The sequence below is a fragment of the Cryptomeria japonica genome, chromosome 6 (assembly GCF_030272615.1).
Source record: "Cryptomeria japonica chromosome 6, Sugi_1.0, whole genome shotgun sequence".
NCBI classification, from domain to species: Eukaryota; Viridiplantae; Streptophyta; class Pinopsida; order Cupressales; family Cupressaceae; genus Cryptomeria; species Cryptomeria japonica.
The window spans coordinates 373424815-373445266 of NC_081410.1; the positions used below are offsets into that span (position 1 = coordinate 373424815).

The 20452-nt window shown below is 36.4% G+C and overlaps 1 protein-coding gene across 2 annotated transcripts in view; it reads right to left on the bottom strand.

The window, feature by feature from the left end:
* The window catches only part of LOC131072217 (vacuolar protein sorting-associated protein 52 A), a 159606-nt gene that overhangs the window by 132894 nt on the left and 6260 nt on the right, over positions 1-20452 (bottom strand). For both annotated transcript variants that reach the window (XM_058008311.2, XM_058008312.2), the window contains exons 2-3: positions 8105-8199; positions 3819-3876 (exon numbers count right to left, since the gene is read on the bottom strand). In XM_058008311.2, coding sequence (XP_057864294.2) covers positions 3819-3876; positions 8105-8199 — 153 coding nt within the window. The remainder of the gene's footprint in view (positions 1-3818; positions 3877-8104; positions 8200-20452) is intronic.

The window sequence follows — 20452 nt, forward strand, 5'->3', positions numbered from 1 at the left end:
GTCTTGATCATGAATCATAGCTTTTGCAGCTTCAACAATAGATCTGTTCTTCCTTTCAGCAACCCCATTTTGTTGAGGGTTGTAAGGAACACAGATCTCCCTCTTGATCCCTGCCTCAATACAGAAATCACGAAAGCTACCCGAGGTGTACTCACCTCCATTATCAGACCTTAAAATTTTAATTTTCTTTCCAGATAAATTTTCTACAAGAGCTTTAAACTCTTTACACCTACCTAGGACTTCATCAAACTCTTTACACCTTAAGAAATAAATCCAAGTCTTCCTAGAGTAGTCATCTATAAAAGTTACATAATACAAACATCCACTTAGGGATGAAATTGACATTGGACCACATAAATCTGAATGTACAAGATCTAGTATTTCTTTAGACCTACTTTCACTGCTATGAAAAGGACTTTTAATATTTTTGCCCATAGCACAACCTTTACAAGTACCATCATTTACATGAATAAGTTTAGGAATACCTTTTAGCATCTTCTCCAACGATGGAAGAGCCCTGAAGTGAAGATGTCCAAGTCTTCTGTGCCAGAGTTCGCTAGAACTGGAAGAATCATGAATAAGAGCTTGAACAGGGAGAGTGGAGAGTTTGTATAAACTCTCATGTCGATTTCCGATCACACGAGCAGTCTTGATGCTAGACTTAAGCCAAGCAAAAACTCTTCCTTCAGAAAATGCAATTTGATAGCCCTTATCCTCCAAGGCTGAAATAGACACAAGGTTTCTCTTGATCCCTGCCACGAACAATACATCACTTAGGTGAAGAGAAACTCCAAATTCAAGGTTTAGAGATGTAGCACCAGCTCCTCTTACGGCATAGCATGCATCATCCCCAATAATAACTTGGAAATGTGACTCTTTCTCCACTGGATCGAAAAGGTGCTCCCGATAACCGGTGATATGTCAAGAGGCTCCACTATTAATTAACCATGTATCGCTGTCCATAGAGAAATTGCTTGATAATGCAAATATGAAAAGAAAACCATTGGAGTTATCTTCAACCTCCTTCTGAGATGAGACTTCATTGATGTTTGCTCCTTGATGATTAGGTCTTGTCAAACAATCCTTTGCAAAGTGACCAAACTTGTCACACCTAAAACACTGGATGCGAGAGAGATCTTTCTTCCTCTTCCTAGAATCAGGTGCAGAATCTGATTTGAAATCTCTATTCTTTTTGAAGTTGCCCTTCTTCCAATACTTACGTTTCTTGGTAGATTGAGTGGCAAGAACATGTGCATCTTCATTTTGAGAACTCTTGACAATTCCTCTAGTGGTCAATCATGATTTTTCTTGAATACAATCTGCATGGAGTCTATCAAACTTAGGTAATTTGGACCTTCCACTTATGCTTTGGATAAATGGCTCCCATGAATGAGGCAGACCATTCAAGGCTAGCATGACAAGGTCTTTATCAATCACTTGATCTCCAATTTTACTTAGTTGATCTCTCAATTCTGAAATTTTCATGAAGTAGGTGATGACTGAATCTCCTTTCGCCATCTTCACTTGGTGGAGTTGCTGCCTCAAGGCAATAGCCCTACTTACGTTGTTAATCTCATATAAATCTTCCAATGTTTTGAACATATCTCTCGCAGTTGTCATCTTGGATATGAGAGGCACCAAGTGATCCCTCACGGAGTCGATTAATATCTTCTTTGCTTTGATGGCATTTTTCTTGAATTGAAGCTTCTCCTCATGATCTTCAAGTTCAGATAAATCTTTTTCCTCCACGAATTGAAGAAGATCACTTTCTTCAAGTGCAATGAGCACTCTAAACTTCCATGAGGTGAAGTTAGATGTGCCTTCAAGTCTATCTTCAACTTTAAGGCCGTTGACCATTTTTGAGACTTAGGAGGATACTTCTCGAAGAAGGGAGAGAGAAGAGAAAACTGAGAAGTTGTAGAGAATCTGATCACGATCTTCTTTCACCGTGGCTCTAATACCATGTTAAATTTTAGTGATCAGATTAAATGGAAATAATTCAAACACAAATGCACAAAGTTTACCCTAGGAAAACCTTCCTCTTGAAGGTGAAAAACCCAGCAATGATGTTTCTTATTGTATTTATCAATTTACAAGATGTCTTCACAATGAATTTGCTTCACTCCTTAAAGCTAACATCAAACAATTATTGAATACTTCAATCTACCATTCACAAAGTGTGAGAATATATGTACGATCTGTTGTGTATGAGAAGTGCAGTCCACTTGCTGTTTATGCAACTGCTGAGTGAAGATACACTAAGATATGATCTGCAGAAGATGAATATATCACTGCTTAAGGATGAACACAATGTGCTTGCTGTGTGGGAGATTCGAACTGCTGAAGAATATCGCTATGATGTCGAAGTAGAATACGATCTGCTTTTATGATAATTTCCGATTGCCAAAGGAGATGGAGTGCACCAATCTATATACCCAGCCATATCATGATCAAGCAACACGAATTATACCAAAAGTCGGCTTCTTACCAATCAACACGTCTTATTTATTAGTCATTGGTTATATTATTATTAACCCGACTTTTCACAAAAGATGGCAGGATTATATTTAGTGGTAATTTCAAATACAAAGAATTCGGTAAGAGCATATAAATATTAAATCGATACATATAACTCAATTTCACAAAAGGTCCAAGGCCGGAAGGCTAATTGGACATTTAGTTTTGCTCTGTCGGCTCAGAAGGATACTGGCCGATGCTATAAACATCAACATTTGCATGAGCATAATATTTTGCCATGCAGCAGGTATTAAAAAAATTATATGTTGGCATTCCAAAAATCACAATGATCAAGATCTTGGCCTAAGAACAAGCAGAAACTAAATATTTCAAACACAAAGAGAAAAAAATACCATTAATAATCCAATATCAGTACTAGTATTCAAGTGGGCACACTAGAAAGAGATGCACAGCAAATGCAGCACGAAAAGTATGCAGAAAGTTTGGAATTCATTAAACTGATAGAAAAAACAAAAATTATTTTAAAATGACAGTTAAGGGAAAGAGAATTGCAACCTCAAGATAATGGTGGGTTCAAACTGAGGCTCGGTTCCATTGCAACTAATTTAGAATTCTGGTTATGATGACCCCATGAGAATTCCAAAGACAAAAGGCAAACAGGAATCCTAGTTCAATAGATTAAAAAGATCGGTAATGATTGTTCATTAGTAATCGTTAGCATAGTTATTAATGCAAAGGTTTTTGAAATGATGTTAAAAAGAAATAGTTCAATAATCACGAGCAGTTGAAATCAAACTGTTTAGTGGCTCTTCGGTTGTCAGAAAATAAAGAAACGGAATATTCCTGTGATCATCACTCACCAACACAAGAAGGTTTCCTATTGTGTCTCTAATGTGTATGCATATCTATGAATCCTGAGCTCCTTTTTCTGATTAGTTTGTAAGATAAATAGCCTAGAATCTCAATGCCCTATCAAATGAGAAACCAGAGATATATACATCCTTTCTTGTTCTTATCCAGCAAATGCTTTACACCATAAATAGAAATTATAGTTGTCGATACTGTCAGAGAAAGACTCCTTTCATTTGGTAATTATTTGATAGTTTGGATATAAATGTGTACCAATTGTCTGTAGCTACAATTGAAATCAACTTTTATTCGTGTGTTGTTTGCTACAATGAGATTCATCTCTATGAGAAAAAACTGTTTTGTACAAGACTTATGTAGCACTACTCAATATTATCAATCTCTCAAAGGTCAAAAGATTATTTAAATTTCTTACAGTAAAAATGTATACGATAAAATCAACTGTAAGAAGTGATTAACAAATCTATAAGTACCTCATCACTCCGGCATTCTTCTAATTCTTGTTGTAGACCCTCCAATGATACCTCATCGCTGCAGGAAAGCACAAGTAACAAAAGAAATTGTCAAGAAATTGAGTGGAAACCAAAGAACTATTTTTAAAAGCAACTATTCCAACTCTATGAAGGGAAAAAGATGTGTTGCATATACCCATTTTGATTAGAATAGACTTGAAGAGGCCAAAAATTTACCACTAAAATATATAAATGCACTGGCTCACATTTTTTAGCACAACAGATGATATAAATAAGTAACATTTTATTCACATTAATTGAAAAAAAACATTAACTGCTTGGTATAACTGTAGTGGCACAACTCAAACTCATAAGTAATCTCATAATTTTCAATCAAACCATGAATCTATATGCATTTTCAATATTATGGTAGAATGTTGTTTCTTATATATTGACTATCATAAAATTAATTTAACATTTTTTGCTTCCAGAATTGGGAGCAGAACATAAATAAGATTTGCTATCATAAAGGCTACAAGATTCTGCCCTTTGAGAACTGTCTTCAGATAAAATTTGTTATTGCAACATCCAGCTCATTAAAAATTACTTTATACAAGCCCACATTGTTAGCAGTCTTCCATGCACGTCATCATAAAAAATTTCATTTGTATTGGAGTGACTGTAACGATTATATCGAAGCAATTAGTGCATCTGATAGTATGTTAAAAGTACCAAGTAACTTCATTCAATAGGCAACACAAGATGCACAACATTGTACCAGAATTTTGTCCAGTATTCCATTTTCGAAAGTGCTGAATCAATTAGTATGTATCACTATCGGGCAGCACATGGGGATAAGTTGCAATCACTGTGGTTGGATTTGCTGCATTTCCGAATATAAAATTAAAATACACCTATTTTTGTTTGTTTTTGAACAAGTCCAGAAAATGCCATTTCTTTTATTTGAAAATTTTATGAAATAGTACAGAAAAAGTGCCAAAGGATAGTAGATGATAATCTTAAGAAATTCAAGGCCAGGAAAACATTTGAGCAGTTGATTTTATGTCCAACAGCCATCATCAGAGCCTTCATTGTGAGCCACAAAAATAAAAGATACCAGCAGATAAGTTTAAATGAAAAGAAAGAATTGCAAGCAATTGAGAAAATGCCAGTTAAAGGTACTCCAGTCATGGTGTGTCCTACAAAACTCTAGCTAAAGTTCTTGTCAACTGAATAAATCTGTTGGCAACTAGGATTGTGAGACTTGAACAAACAGGTTTTATTAAGGTAGGTCCACTGTAGACAGCAGTAGAGCAAAATCAACAAGAGACAATTATAAGGAAAATCAATAATAACATAATTATATGGTATTAACTTAACACAACAATTATGATTCCCATTAACAGCATAAAATTATAGAAAGACACAGAGAAAAGGCATCACCACAATATCTTCTGATGTAATCTACAATTTTCCTCAAATACATAAGCAACATGGCAGAGGAAGAAATATGAGATCTCCCTAAATATATTAGAATAATATCTTTATTCAATTAATTTAATGGTCAATATTGTAAGATATTGTAAACATTGTACATGTTAGATTCTTTCTAATTCTGACGATTGTTTCTTAATAGAAACATCGTTCCTTTGTAATCTATAAATGAACGTTTTGTTCATTCATTAATCTAATCAGTTTTTTACCAAATACTCTTGTATTATGGTATCAGGGCAATTTTTTAAAAAAAATTGATGTTTGCTCCTAAAATCTATTCTATTTTTAAAAATTCTTTCTTCCTATCAGTAATTATTCTAGGCGGATTTTTTAATCAAAATTTCGTGAAAATTGTTTGTGTGATTTCCTAAAGGGTTTTTGGCGTCATTTTTTGACACGTTCTTGCTGCAAAACCCGCGTCCATTATTGGACATCCGAAATTGCGCGCTCAAGTCGTGTTTGAGGATTTTGTGACGCAATTTTGTTTGCAGGTGACGCGGTTATTTTCACAGCATTTTTCGCATGCCCTTCCTTCTGTTCCCACGGCCTCCGTCTTTTGCAACTTGCGATTTTCTATCCACGACTTCTATTTTTTCCGGCGACGTCAATACTGCAACCTGCGATTCCGTCTTCTGCTTCTGCCCGCACCTGTATTTATGGGTTTTAGTCATGATTTCTGGATGCGAAAAGGGTTTCATTTATTTTGGTGGATTTTCGAACCCGCATTCTACATTTTTCATGCGATTTTTGTGACGCAATTTTCTTTCGCGATCTTTTGCAAATTCCACACCTGTTTCTGCAAATTTTATGAGCTCTTATCTGTCGCCTAGGGTTTTTTACAAACCCTCTGTAATTTCTGTGTGGCTAGGGTTTTCAAAAAAAACATTTTCAAAATTCTAATATTTGGGTTTTTGTGGTTTTCATCTAGGTCTCTGTCAAAATTTTCTAGGTCATCAGCAATCCGTACATTGGAATGCGTGCCACCAAAATTATTAGTTCTACCTAGAAATCAGTGTCAATTTTCTTCCTCGGTTGTAAGCATGTGTCGCGTTTACACGATTTCACTTGTTGATTCCTCTTGCCTCGATGTTTGTGCCATCATTTGGTCAACCTACTTTGACCTCAATTTTTCCTGATGGCATGTCTGACGAATATTCTGCTCGAGGGCAGTCAAAAATTCAACAACAGAAACTACAATACCTGGAAACAACGAATGCTCACCATTTTAGAGTATCACATTATTGATCAGTTGGTTCTTGGCAAAGTCCAACGTCCTTCTGCAGTCGGTCCTCATCAGACCAAGTTCGATGGGCAAAATCATGAGGCTACCATGCCCATCAAGCTCTCAATTACCAATGATTAGCTTCCTCAGATACCTTCCAGCAAAACAGCTACCGAGATATGGGAGCATCTCAAGACGCTGCATGAGACGTCTGATAAGAGCAGAGCCTTCTTTCTGAAAAATATGCTCTTCTATATTGTCATGGATGAGAGAAAATCCCTTCAGGATCATCTCAATTGGATCAAGGAAATCCGTGACCAGTTGGAAGCCATCGGCCGAAAAATGGAGGACATGGTTGTCATAACCTTGAAAAGTTTGCCCAAGTCCTACGAGCATTTTGTCGAAACCCTCAACATCACTTCAACCAGTGTTGATCTGAAGTTCGTTGATCTCTGCACTAAACTTCTGCAGCAAGATCGGTGGAAGCAGCAGTTCGACAGCGGTAACAGCTCATCCTCTACAGAACAAGCATTTCCAGCCAAATCCTTTCAGAAGTATAAAGGCAAATCTCAGTCTTCTCAGCCCTCTCAGCAGAAGAACTCTACTTCGTCATCAAAAGGCTCGAAGAAGAAGAGTGTTCAGTGCAATTACTGCCATAAGTTTGGTCATATGAAACTTGCGTGTCGTAAACGCTTGGCTGCACAGGCTAAGCAAAATGGTTCGCAACCAAAAGCAAATGTAGTAGAGCACACTAAGCAAAGTGAGTCTACCTTTTATGCCTTCATGACTAAAAGACCTACAGACCATGTCAAATACTCTGCCTGGTATATTGATTCAAGTGCCTCACTCCACTTCACTCATCGCCGGGATTGGTTCACTGATTTTCAGCCTTACTCAGATTCAGTTATCTTTGGAGGGGAAGAGTACACCGTTGTCGGAAAGGGCAATGTGCAGTTTTAGTCTAGAGGGAGGAAATTGATTTTAATCAGTTTTTTACCGAATACTCTTGTATTAAAATAAATTTTGGAAGATGGGCATATGTCATGTATGTTGTTTGGCAACAAACTTTCCAACAGCTTGTACACAATCACCCAACATAATAAAAACAAATTTATATAAATATAATAAATTATATAATAACTAGTTTCATGTTCAAACACTATGTCATATTAGCCGTAACCAAGCACTAACTTTGTACTAACAAAATGTCTCATATCTTAATTGATGTCAATCCTTACTGACATTCATGAACTGATAAGAATTTGAGAAGGGCAACCAGTTCACCCAAGGAAATTCAGTAATTCTATCAAAAGTTCTCAATATTTCCAATATTTACTTTGTTGTTTTGGTCTGATGAAAATACAAATATCTTTGAATAAAATAGTACTCTTTTGTTCACACTTCAAGTTAGATGAGTATTTAAATTTTAGACCTAAAGTAGCTATAGATCTATCAATTAGAAGTTCAAGGGCATCATGACAAGTACAAATAAAATTAGAACATCAAAATTTTCCCACAATGTTAAAAGCATGGTTTGTAGTGAAGAAACACGCTTATAAAAAATGGAACAAATATATAAGCACATGATTACCAGTCAACATTGTCCCCAAAAGTGAGGTCTCCAGGAGAGACATTCAAATTAATTGCTTCCTTTTGTATATCTATTGTTTCCAGTGGTAACACATTCTGTGCATCATCAAAAAAGGATAAGCAATCAGTAAAATATTTAATACATGTAATTAAGATCATTAAATACTAGGAGATACATTAAAAACTACTGACATGAACACATCACATCTACCATGAAATGTGATTGTTATTGACGGTGGTACCACCTATGAATTCCCAGGCAGAAGGGAACAAACGTAAAAATATACAGACAAACAAAATTAGCAAAAGATGATTCGATGTAATCATTAAGCTGTCAATTACAGTACCAGGTACAAATGATAAATGAAAATACAATGATATTATATAGCACAACAATACAAATAAGGAATACGTGTATCCAATTGTAAGTTGGAATACAATCATTGGTATAGTTGAAAACCTCGCAAGTACTCGTGAGCCAAAAGTCATGGCGAGTTACTCACCTAAAACCTTGCTGACAATTTTTTGAAGAACTGGTGGCAGTTTTTGCTAATAACTTGCAGTTTTTCACAAAAGACTCAAATAAATCAGTATAGCTTTGGTTTTTTTACCTTAATTCATAATTTTAGAAATTTTATATGATTTTTGAAACATTTTTGTAAACAAAAAAGTGAGGAACAACTAATTTTTCTCTTAAATGATAAAATTGTGAAAATGGCAAGCTCCATGAAGATTTGTGTGGTTTTAAAGCCTTAATATGGGCTTTGTGGCAAGGGCTCCTCTCCTCAACCCCGCCTTGTATCGCAATAGGTAACACAGCTGAGGCACTGCCCCTGGACCCCACTATGAGTGCTGCCCCTCAACCGCAATGGAGACACTGCCTCCAAACCCCCACAAGGGCACTACCCCTTGACCCCATTGGGGGCATTGCCTTGGAACCCCCATGAGGGGCGCTACCCCTCAATCACATTGGGGATGCACCCAAACCCCCATGAGGAGCACTGCAACTCAACCCCATTGGGGTCTATGATATGTATTTAATTCTAATTTTGATTTATATATGGTAGGCATCAATAGCATGTTCTATAAATTTAGTAATATGTATTTTCTGAGAAAGTTTATAAAATAATATGTATTTTAAAATGTTAGATAAAATTGCCACATTTTTCCCCGAGTTATTTCTGAATCCCAAGTATTTTAAAATTTTGGGCCTGCCAAGTAATTTTCAATCCGAGTTTTGGTTCCATGTTTTTCAATACAGGTCTATCAAGATATCTATCTTATTAATGTTTGGTATTTAAATTGTTGCTATAGTCATTAATAATAGATAATTTTCACTTAAGCCCAGAAATTGATTTAAGTATTGTGGGTGTATGTAATGTCACCTCTTGAGGAGAAATCAGGAGTGGCCACTTAGCCTATTTAATTCTCGTAGGCTAAAGTCAGGTCGTAAGGGAATAAATTTAATTAATTATTTAATATTATCCGATAAAGTACATTTTAAGGGTAACTTTATTTAATTAATTTGATAAAGAGACAAAGTGACATAAGTAAAATATTAAAAGGGATGAAAGTTACTTTATTGATTGAACTTTAATGAATTATTTAAAGCGAGAGTTCAAAAAGGTTTTCAAGAATGTTATATGGGTTTTTATAAAAGGTGATTTTGGGGCTCATTTCTTCATGCTTGGTTATTTTCTCTGATTTGGCACAGAAACCCTAGGATGAAAACCCTAAGGGATACTAGTTTCAATAGTGCAAGATTCTACCCTAGCTGGTTGCAGGAAAGATCACTCAGATTTCTCACTTCAATGATTGAGGTTTACAAAAATTTGTGAAGTCTTTGATAAAGACAAATTTTGGAGTGCTCTTTGGTTTGGCTACAGAGTTTGGATGCCATATAAGGAAGGGTGTTATTTATTGCTGAACATTGCATTTGGGCAATTTCTATTGACAGATCTGGGTGCATTGCTGGTTATAAATGCTGGGTGGTTTCATGTATTCATAGAGCAGATCTTGTTGACAATTTATGGCTAGTTGATTGGTTTTCCTTTTGTTTACTCAGTTCAAATGCTGCCAGCCATGGTTTTAGTGGAAGCATGAAAATTCACAACAAGTCGATTTACTTCATTGGTCTTGATGGGCATGCCTTTTTGTACATTTCTGTGGTGTTCAAGTCTTTCAATCTGAGCAGTCAAATATGCCAGTGCTGGATGCACCAATCTGCCATCTGTTGGGCGAATGAACATTCACATTACCAGATAAAAAGAATCTGTCTATGCCTGGATGGCTCTAGTTCTGGCCAGCTGTCGTCTTTTAAGGGTGGCGTGGGTTTCAGTTGAGTTATCGTTGGCTCTTCTACAGATCATGGCACTTCCTTCTGGAGTCGACATTCCTTCTATGGTGGCATTGTGATTGCAGCAGGGGCATCACTTTGGGAGCACCAAATACTTAGACATGGGATTGAAGTTCCTTGTTGGAGGGTTTATATAGCTATTGCTGTTGCAAATGAACACAAAGAAATCTGAATTTCAAATTTCGGTTGTTTCGTTATTTCCACTGGTTAAGGTCAGAAAATGTTTACTTCACCCTCTCTGTATTTGCAAACAGCAAACTATTGAAGTGTCTAGAGTGTTCATTGCCCAATTGTATTGTGTACGCAACTTCTTTATATTTGAAACCCATAACTTGGAGGTTTCCGTGAGCAGTTCTGTTCATATTGTTGTTCATTTTCAACAATACATCTATGCAACATCATTAAACTCAGACCTACAATAAATAAGTATAAAAAATGGTTAATGGAAACCTTGTTAACTCTGCAAACAAGCATTATCAGAAAACTGAAACCATTGGCAAAACTGTGCAAATATTAGGTGAAAAATTAGATAGGGATTTTAGAGTAAATAACTCTAATTGATGAGGATTTCCTAGTTAATAATATAATTAATGCAGAATTGTTTTAAGGCAGATACATTCAATGGCATTACATAATTTAAGAAAATATTTACATCATTTTTTATAATGTTGCAGATTTACTGGCAGTGAGAACAACCAATGCAGCCAATGGTTACAACTGCCTTTGACCCTAGTGTTACCGTGCAAGTGTATGTGCCAGCCTTGGTCAGGTTCTAAGTGCCAAAGGTGTTCAAGTGGATCAACAAAAGCTCACAGCAATTTCAGATTTGCTAACTCCACCAATCTGACACGGTTGAAAGAATTATTGGGATTATATTGCTATTACAAGAGATAGGTGAAAGGGTTCTCTCAGCTGGTTGTTCCTTTGACTGATTTGACAAAGAAAGAAACATATGTATGGTCTGAAGATGCTCAAATGACTTTTGACAAGTTTAAGGAGGTAATAAGCTCTTGCCATGTACTTGCTATTCCTAATTTATCATTACCTTTTGTTGTTGAGTGTGATGCATCTAGAAGGTATTGGGGCTATCCTAACTGAAAAGGGGCAACCAATTACATTTGAAAGCAAAATTAAGTAAGTTGGTAAGAGGTTAGTCCATTCATGATAAAAAAATGTTGGCAACTATGCATGCATTGGATAAGTTTAAACAATACTTGGTTTGTGGAAGATTTGTTGTGAAGATCGATCATAAGTCTTAACTTCTTTTTGAACAAGGATTTGAATGATCACCAACAAAAGTGGGTAAGCAAGTTGCAAGCTTATGACTTTGACATAGAATACATGAAAAGTAAGAAAAATATGGTAGCTGGTGTCCTTTCCAGAATACCCTCTCTATGCTAACTTTCCACTACTTCAGCTGATTGGAAAGTTTTCATTATTGCTGAGTATGTTAAAAGCAAAATTACTGCTAATATACTTGACGAGGTTGTGAAAGATGGCAAGTATATTGCGAGGGAAGAGCTGATCTTCCACAAAAACAGAAATTTTTTTCTTGTGCCTGAATCTAAGAAAAGATTTTCAAAGCCTTTCATGATACTCCATTAGCAGGGCATCAAGGGTATTACAAGACATGTAGGCAGATTTGAGAGAGGTTTGCATGGAAGAGTTTGAAGGATAATGCGCACAAGCATGTTAGAGAGCGCATGACTTGCCAGCAGAACAAAGGAGAACAAACTTGTCCAGCAGACTGACTTCAATCTCTACTGATTCCTAAGCAAAAATGGGAGAGTTCATCCATGGACTTCATCACAGGACTTCCCAAGGTACAAGATAGAGATTGATTTATATTGTGGTTGAAAAATTGACAATGTATGCACATTTCATTGCTATTGCTTCAATTTTCAAGGCACCTCAAATAGAAAATCTATTCTTCAAACAAAATTAAATTGTATGACTTGCCCAAGAACATTGTCAATGATGGGGATAGTAAATTTCTCCATTCTTTTTTGCAAGAATTGTTTCAATTGACAAGTATAAAACTCATGCCAAGTACTAGCTCCATCAACAAACTGATAGTCAAACAAAAATAGTGAATAAGTGGATTAAGGGGTACTTGAGAAATTATGTTTCAAATCAGCAAACTGCATGGATCAAGTGGTTGCACTTGGGTAAATATTGCTACAATGCTTAACATCACATGTCCATTGGTATGTTAGCTTTTTAAGCTTTATATGGTTATGATGCACTTTCTTTTACTGATTTCTTGCTTTCACAAAGCAAAGTACTTGCAATGTTTGATTTGACTAATCAAAGCCAAGAAATATTGAGGGCACTAAAAGATATTTGTAGCACACATAGAATGACTTATGCTGATCAGAAAAGGACGAAATAATGTTTTAAGGTGGATGACTTGGTTTTCTTGCGATTATAGCCATATAGGCAAAATTGTGAGGAGGACAGGTGAAATGACCTATAAATTGGAGCTTCCACAAAATAGCAAGATTCATAGTGTTTTCCATGTGTCTTGCTTAAAGACAGTTCTTGATCAGCATATTGTACCTTCGGGATATTTGTCACCCTTAGATGATGAGGTTATTCATCTTGATTCCAAAAGAAGTGATGGATACCCAAGTCAAAAAATTGTGAAATAAAAGCATCACAAAAAATCTGTTCTGATGGAAGAATCTACCAGTTGAGGATGCCACTTGGGAAGGACATTACTTGAGGAAAAGCAATTTTGGTAAAGGTGGACTTGTCATGTCCCATGTTTAATTAATTTAATTTCATATATAAATCGATCAATTCAAATAGGATAATTTATTCCTTCCAAGGCCTTTAGGCCCGACCTTCTTATGTAACTAGTAATTTTCTAAGTTTGGGCCCAAGCACCAATTTGACATTAGGGCGATGTTTTGGAAGAGTTATTTTAATTTCTTTTCCCTCCAAAATGAGGCATGGACTTTGATCGCCGAAGTTTGGGTTGCAACATATAAAATTTGTAACATTTCCATTTGGGAAATCATCTCATTTTATGTCAATTTATCTATTGGAGCACTTTGTGTTCAAGTTACTTATGTAGACAAAAACCCATTAGTTGCAAGTATCAGGGGACAAGACCTCTTGGGTACATGAGGATGATCCATTCAGAGGTTACAGAGAGCTTCAATGAGTAATGCAATCAGCTAATTTGATTTATGTGTGTTTGCAAATTCAGGATTGTTGGTTGTGTCGCAAGTTTGCTGTAGGGGTTTGTTGTTGTTCCATGATAATGCAATGATTGTCATAACAATCCTATTTGATGCAAAAATCCTATTCATATAGTTATACTAAGTTGCAAGCATTTCAAGGTTATTTAGTGCAGTTGCAGATTTAACTGGTTGCTAGTTTGTGTTGCAACTTTGTTGAGTTGTATGGAATTTGTGAAGTTTGATTGATGCAAGTTTATGTAAAACTAGTTGCCCAAAACTTGTGAAATTGGTGAAACTTAAGGATGTTTCAGTTTATGTTGGAAGTAAATTGTGGATACTTTAGTTTATGTCGGAAGTAATCACAGTATGTTGAATATCATTATTTGCATCAGATTTTACTGTGGTTTACTAATTTATTTAAATTAGTAACATATTTCATTTGGGACATTACACTTTCAATAGAAATAGTCTAATAGAGATTCTCATAGCTAGATAGGGTCCCAACTAATTGTCAATTGATGGAAAATTTCAAAAGAGCATATATGCTTCTATTGTCAATTGATTGAGTCTTCAAAATACAAAATTTTCAAAAAAGTCTATAGCAAAGTGAGACATATAATTTTTTTTTGTCCCTGATAAAAAATCCTTAAATGACAAAGGGTGAACTAATGGGGCCTAAGCTAAAGAAACTGAAGCCAATGCCTCATATTCTTAAGAATGGTGAAACTTTTTGTGCTTAGAGATGGTGCCATAAAAAGCTAGGAAAGTTCACAAAATTGAAGTGAATGCCCCCTATTTTTACAAATAGTGAAGCTTCTTATGGCTAGAGATATTGCTATAGAAAGAGTGGAAAATTGGTTCAAACTGTAGATAATTCATCACTATTTCAAAACTAATATCATTTTACAAGATAAACGTAATTAATAGCTATCAATGATTCAACATGCTTAATCTCATCTTCCTTTTCCATTTGAGAAACCTAAGAACCCCACCCAATTTGCACTTGGGCAGCTGCAGTTTCCAATTGAAAACATCCCTCCTAATTGAATCCTCACTTGGTTTTTAGCAAATTCCTCTACTTTAAATATGAATACACTATCATAAAGTTGTATGTATATCCTAAATCTTTGTTGAACTAAAATCCATACTAAAAGTTCCTAAATGTCACAAAAAGAAACCTAAACATCTCAACAGCTTAGAGATCATTGATGTACTTTAAGTAATTCTCCTTCAAGCATGCCATTGAAATTATCTTAACTTTGCTAAGTTCTGAAAGCAATAAGAGCTTTAAAATAACCAGTAACACTTACAACCACCTCAAATCAACATTAACAATTTCAATCATTTCTAAATTTCAAGTGTAATCTATTATGGTTCCTCTAGAACACATTATTTTTCTTATGCATGCCCACAGTTATGGACTTTCAAGGATAAGATGAACCTCTGAATAAAGATACAAATGTATCAAGCATGAGACTTGAAAAAATATAGAATAAAGTAAATTAAATTCTGGGAAAATATTATACCCAACCTACATATCAAGAATTGTTGAAAAACGTAAGTTAAACCTTGTGGTCCCATGTAAAGTACACAACAATTTTATGTGCACATCAATAAGTATACTTGTATTTAACAATGTGAATTAGAAATTTGTTATACCAAGGCCAGATATATGAACAAATCTAAACTAACAAAATCATTCATCTATAGCCATAAATAGTTGCTATTTACTTTCATTAATGATGTCTATTGCATGTTGTTCAATCTACTGTGACTTTTGTGTTATGATGTAATGTTCATATATTAAAAACACAATCCTAAGCCTAAATGAATTTAGAAATCAAACATTTACTATGGTTCTTAGAAGTGTATGCATCAAAAGATGTAACAGATCAGATTGGAATGTGTCAGATCAGATTGTGAGCAGATTTTAGTCTTGGTTTATGTCTAGGCTCTTGGTACGTCCCAAGGTTCACCCTGTGTATTGCCCAAGTGCCCGAGTTCTTTGTGGGTTCATCCCATGCTGAACCCACAAAGTACCCAAGTGCCTGGGCAGTACCCTGAGCGAACCCAAGGACATACCAATACACTCAACCAAGACCAGAACCTAGGCCTGCAGGGAAGAACATGGTAACTTAGTTATATGTACAAGTAGAATTGGTAAACTCCTATTGTAAAAACACCACCTAGTTGATCATTGTATGTGGTTTGTAATGTCCTCATTTCGAGATAGGATTTAATAATAGATAATAATAATAAATTCAAACATAAATAACAAAAATATAATATAATATAACTAAAATGTAATTAAGTTAATGAATGGTCAAAAGGAATGGAATGAAGAGTTGTGACTCTCTCAAAAAATGTGATATAAGAGGGAGAAGAGATCATTTGAAAGAAGATAAGGAGGGAAGAAAGAAAGGAAGCATGGCAATCAAGGAAGGATTAATGGAGGAAGAAAGGAATGAGAAGTAGATAAGGTTGTGTCTCGTTCAAAGGGCAAGATTCTGAAGGGTTGTACAATTCCAAAGGGTGAAAATTGTGATAGGTTGTGTCTCTTGCCAAGGGGCAGGCGTGATGAAGAGATGTGACCTCTCCCTCACATGCAAAGATATAAAGGGGAGAAGGTTCATTTGACGAAGAGAGGGAAGGGAGATCAATTTGGAGAATAATATATTATTCTCAAAGGCAGCAATGAAAAATGGTGACTCAATTCTTATGAAAGGTGGTGCCTCAATGTAATGTCCCCTTTTGGGAGGACACTAAATCTTGCCCACTATACTTGTAGAATTACTGCAGGTCATGTATTTTCAGTCTGCTGTGGTAATTTGGACAGATTCAATTCGATGTTGTTTCCTTCTTTGAAAGCTGAACACTGCTCTCTTGGATGAATGCTATCACTGAATGGTTTGATCTGTTTTTTCATTTCTGAAGGTTCTCTGCTCTCTTAGGAGAATTGATGTTAATTGTATTGATAAGTCCCCTTCAATGCTTGGAATGAATTCTCCTTTATACTTTATAGGTGGAAGGTTCGCCACCTTTCATAAGAATTCAGTCACCTCTTTTCATTGTTGCCCTTGAGAATAATATACTATTCCTCAAATTGATCTCCCCTTTTTATCTCCTCAAATGAAAAATTCTCCCCTTTATATCCTCAAATGTGAGGGAGAGTTGTACCTATTCATAATGGTCACAACCTTTCACAGTTACCACCATTTGAAAGGGTCACAACCTTCATCATTGCTGCTCCTTTGGAAGAGTCACTTCCTTATCTTCTTCCCTTTAATGCTTCATTCATTCCTTTGCTCCCTCCTTTCTTCCTTCATCTCTTTTCTTTCCAAATGAAGTTCTCTTCTCTCCCTTTCATATCTGATGTTTGAGGGAGTCCCAACTTTTCATTTCATGCCTTTCGACATTCACTAAACTTAACTAAATTCTAATTATATTAAATTTTATTTTTATTCTTTTATATTTTAATTTATAATTATTATTTCTTAATAAATCCTATTTCAACAAGGGGACATTGCCGTCCGCCCTTCCGAAGATTGCTTGTCCTCAAGCAATTTAGGTTTCTATGAACTGATCATGAAGGTCCCAAACCAATCCTTGGAGATTTATATTCCTTATTTAATTTGGTCGACCCAATGTTTGCACAGAATCATGGATATCTCTTTGTGAAAAGGCATGGGTGATCTTAACATATATTAAGATGTAGATTACAAGCATGGCACATATCTCTTACCCTAAATAAATTCATATCTTTTTGGTTTGCTCTTGTCATTCTCATATTTAGATCAACACAAGGCAATAATCATAGAGATTCATGTCATAGGCATGTTGGGAACACATCAAGCATGAACTAAACAGAGAGCATGCATATCTCCGTACAGTCTCCACATATCTTCGTACTTTGTGCGTCGTACAGTCTACAAGGTTCGTATCGTTCTATACTGGCCTCCCCCCACTACTACAACCCCAACTGTCGGCATCCCAGGGCACCACCGGCCACCCATCCTCCCTAGGCTCCTCATCTCTCCCTGCAGCAACACCACCACTCCTTCCCGACGCCTCCCTTTCCGATAGCGCCACTAGCTTACCACCTTTGGCCCCCAAGTCCTCCTCTACTCTGATTCCCTGCCACTGCCCGAGACCACCGACATTTAGCTTCCACCGCATGTCATAGTTTAATACACCCTCTACGCCCAATCAGCAAAGAGTTGGTGACATTTCATTAGTCCACGCGGAGTGCTCATTGCTAACGCAGCATCATAGTCACCCACCACGCAAAGTGCCACATCGTTGACACCGTTGCACAACGTCATTGTACAACCTGCCACGTCAACAACACATCAGCCATCCATCCAATGCCATGTATTATTTCGTGTTGCCACGTGGCAGGTTCTGCTTCGTCTATACAATCCACGTGGCTATCTCGTCAATATTCTATACACCACATGTCAGTATTGGGTTCTGCCACATCATCACCGTACAACCACATGTCAATTCCAAACAGTGCCACATCGAATTTTCCGTACTAATGACATCATCATTCCGTACAGCGCCCAAGGGGTATGACGGTTTGGTGATGGTCATACGGCTGTCAATTTTAGGCTCTTGAATTGCTGACGTCAGCCTACGTCAACACTTTTTGAAAATTATTACCCCCTCTCCAATGGGTTTTTTGATTTTGCAGGCGAACTTTGGAGGCCCATAACTCGCTCATTTTAGCTCCTTTTTCAAAGCAATTTTTTTTTATTTTGGAGAAGAATTTCGTGCTCTCCGCAATGGTGGTGGTATCTTCTGATTTTGGTGGACAGGTTTTTCAAAATTTTCAGTTTTTCACAACTGTGCCTGTCCAATCCTCAATTTTGCAATTTTAGAGGCTTCGTTCAGGCTCATACAACCTCCTTTTCAGGTGCCGTTTTTTTTAAAAGTGCATAATTTTTTGTCTACTTTCACATGGTGCTATCAAATTTTCACCATTTTGAGTAGAAATTGTACTTTTAGTATTTTGTCATTTTTGACCTATTTGGTACTTGTATTTTGTTTGGATCTTAGTTTAGATCATTTGCAGAATTTGTTTGAGTCTCTTATAGCCTATTTAAGGCAGTTGTAAAGTTGAAATTAGAAGTCCACTTTGCCATTTTTTGCAAGTGGCCAATTGTACACGCACTAAGTATAGAATGTAAAATCATCATTTGGGGAGAGCGGGGGGGAGGGGTTCTTTGATTGAGTGAATTTGGGGGGGTGTCTTGAGTGATTGTGCCTCTCTTTTCTTTGTGCTCTTTCATTTTGTTGCTATGGGTTCTCCTAAATTTCCACTTTTAACTCCAAACAACTATGCTTCATGGAAAATTGATGTATGGAATAAGCTAATGGAAAAGAGATTAACTCATTATATTGTTGGAACCATAACTGCACCAACTGATCCTAAAGTTGATCCTAATGCTCACATGGAATGGCTCACCAAAAACATTATGGCTATTGGTACATTGAGGTAATACATATCAAAGGATCTCATCTCTCACATTGACAAGTGTAAAACAGTTAAGGATGCATGGGATGTCTTGGGAAAATTGTATGACCAAATTGATGAGATTTGGAGCTATCAACTTAATAATGATCTCACCATGTTGGGTCCCAAGAACTTTGATACAATCCAAGATTATGTTACCAAGGCAAATGAGCTAACAGCGCGGCTGAAGGATTGCAGCATTGATAAAAAGGATGCACAGTTGGTCTACAGCCTATTGGGAAAGCTTCCATCAAAATATGCAGCATTTGTTTCTAGCTTCCAAACCCATCGCTTGACAATGGGTAGTTCTTTCACTATGCCCTCATTTAATGCATTCACAGAAATGTTGATGTTGGAGCAATCAAAGTTGTTGAGCATGGGGATTCTCACGCCTTCAAAGTCTATGGCTTTGGTGGTTAATCAAGAGAATCAAGGAAAGGATTCCAACAAGAAGCAAAAGTAGTTCAAGCCTAAGACACAACAAGATAGAGCACAATCTTCCTCTCCACAACAAAAGGATTATGCATCCTCACCTAAGGCAAAATCATATAAGGAGAGGTTTTCTTGCTCATATTGCAAGAAAAATGGTCATGATGAGCATCATTGCCACACTAAGCAAATTGATGAGTTGGCCAACATCCTCAAGAAGAACAACATTGATTTGCCATCCACTTACAAGAAGAAGGATTCATCTCCTTCCCCTTCGTCGCAGTCAAAAGGAAAGGGACAAGCTCTTTGTGCTACTAAAAGTCATGATTCAAGGAGATGGCTTCGAGATTCAAGAGCTTCTCATCATATGGCATCTTCGCAATCTGTGTTCTCTTCATTTGAGCCTTGCAACATGCCATCAATTTTGATGGGCAATCATACATATATGGATGTGATTGGGAAAGGATCTATTGCAATTGGGGATAACTCCTTCAATGATGTGTTGTGTGTACCCCATTTGATAAACAATCTTCTTTCCATCTATTTGATCACTCATGGGGCAACAAGGAAAACTGTGGAGTTCAAACCTGATTCAGTTATCATTAGAGACTTGGAGAGTAGAGCTATCATCGCAACTAGGGTGGTTGATCATGCATCTCAGTTGTACTCCTTTTTCACATTTTGGTCCTATTGATGAGATTGATTCTTCACATGATGATCAGATATCAAGGAGAACTTTGGTTACTTGAACTTAGGTGTTCTCACATGTGACCCCGTTCTTGAGACTAGCATTTCATCTCCTCCTATTGATATCACATCTCCTATTACACCTGATGATGCGGATATTACAACTATTTTGCC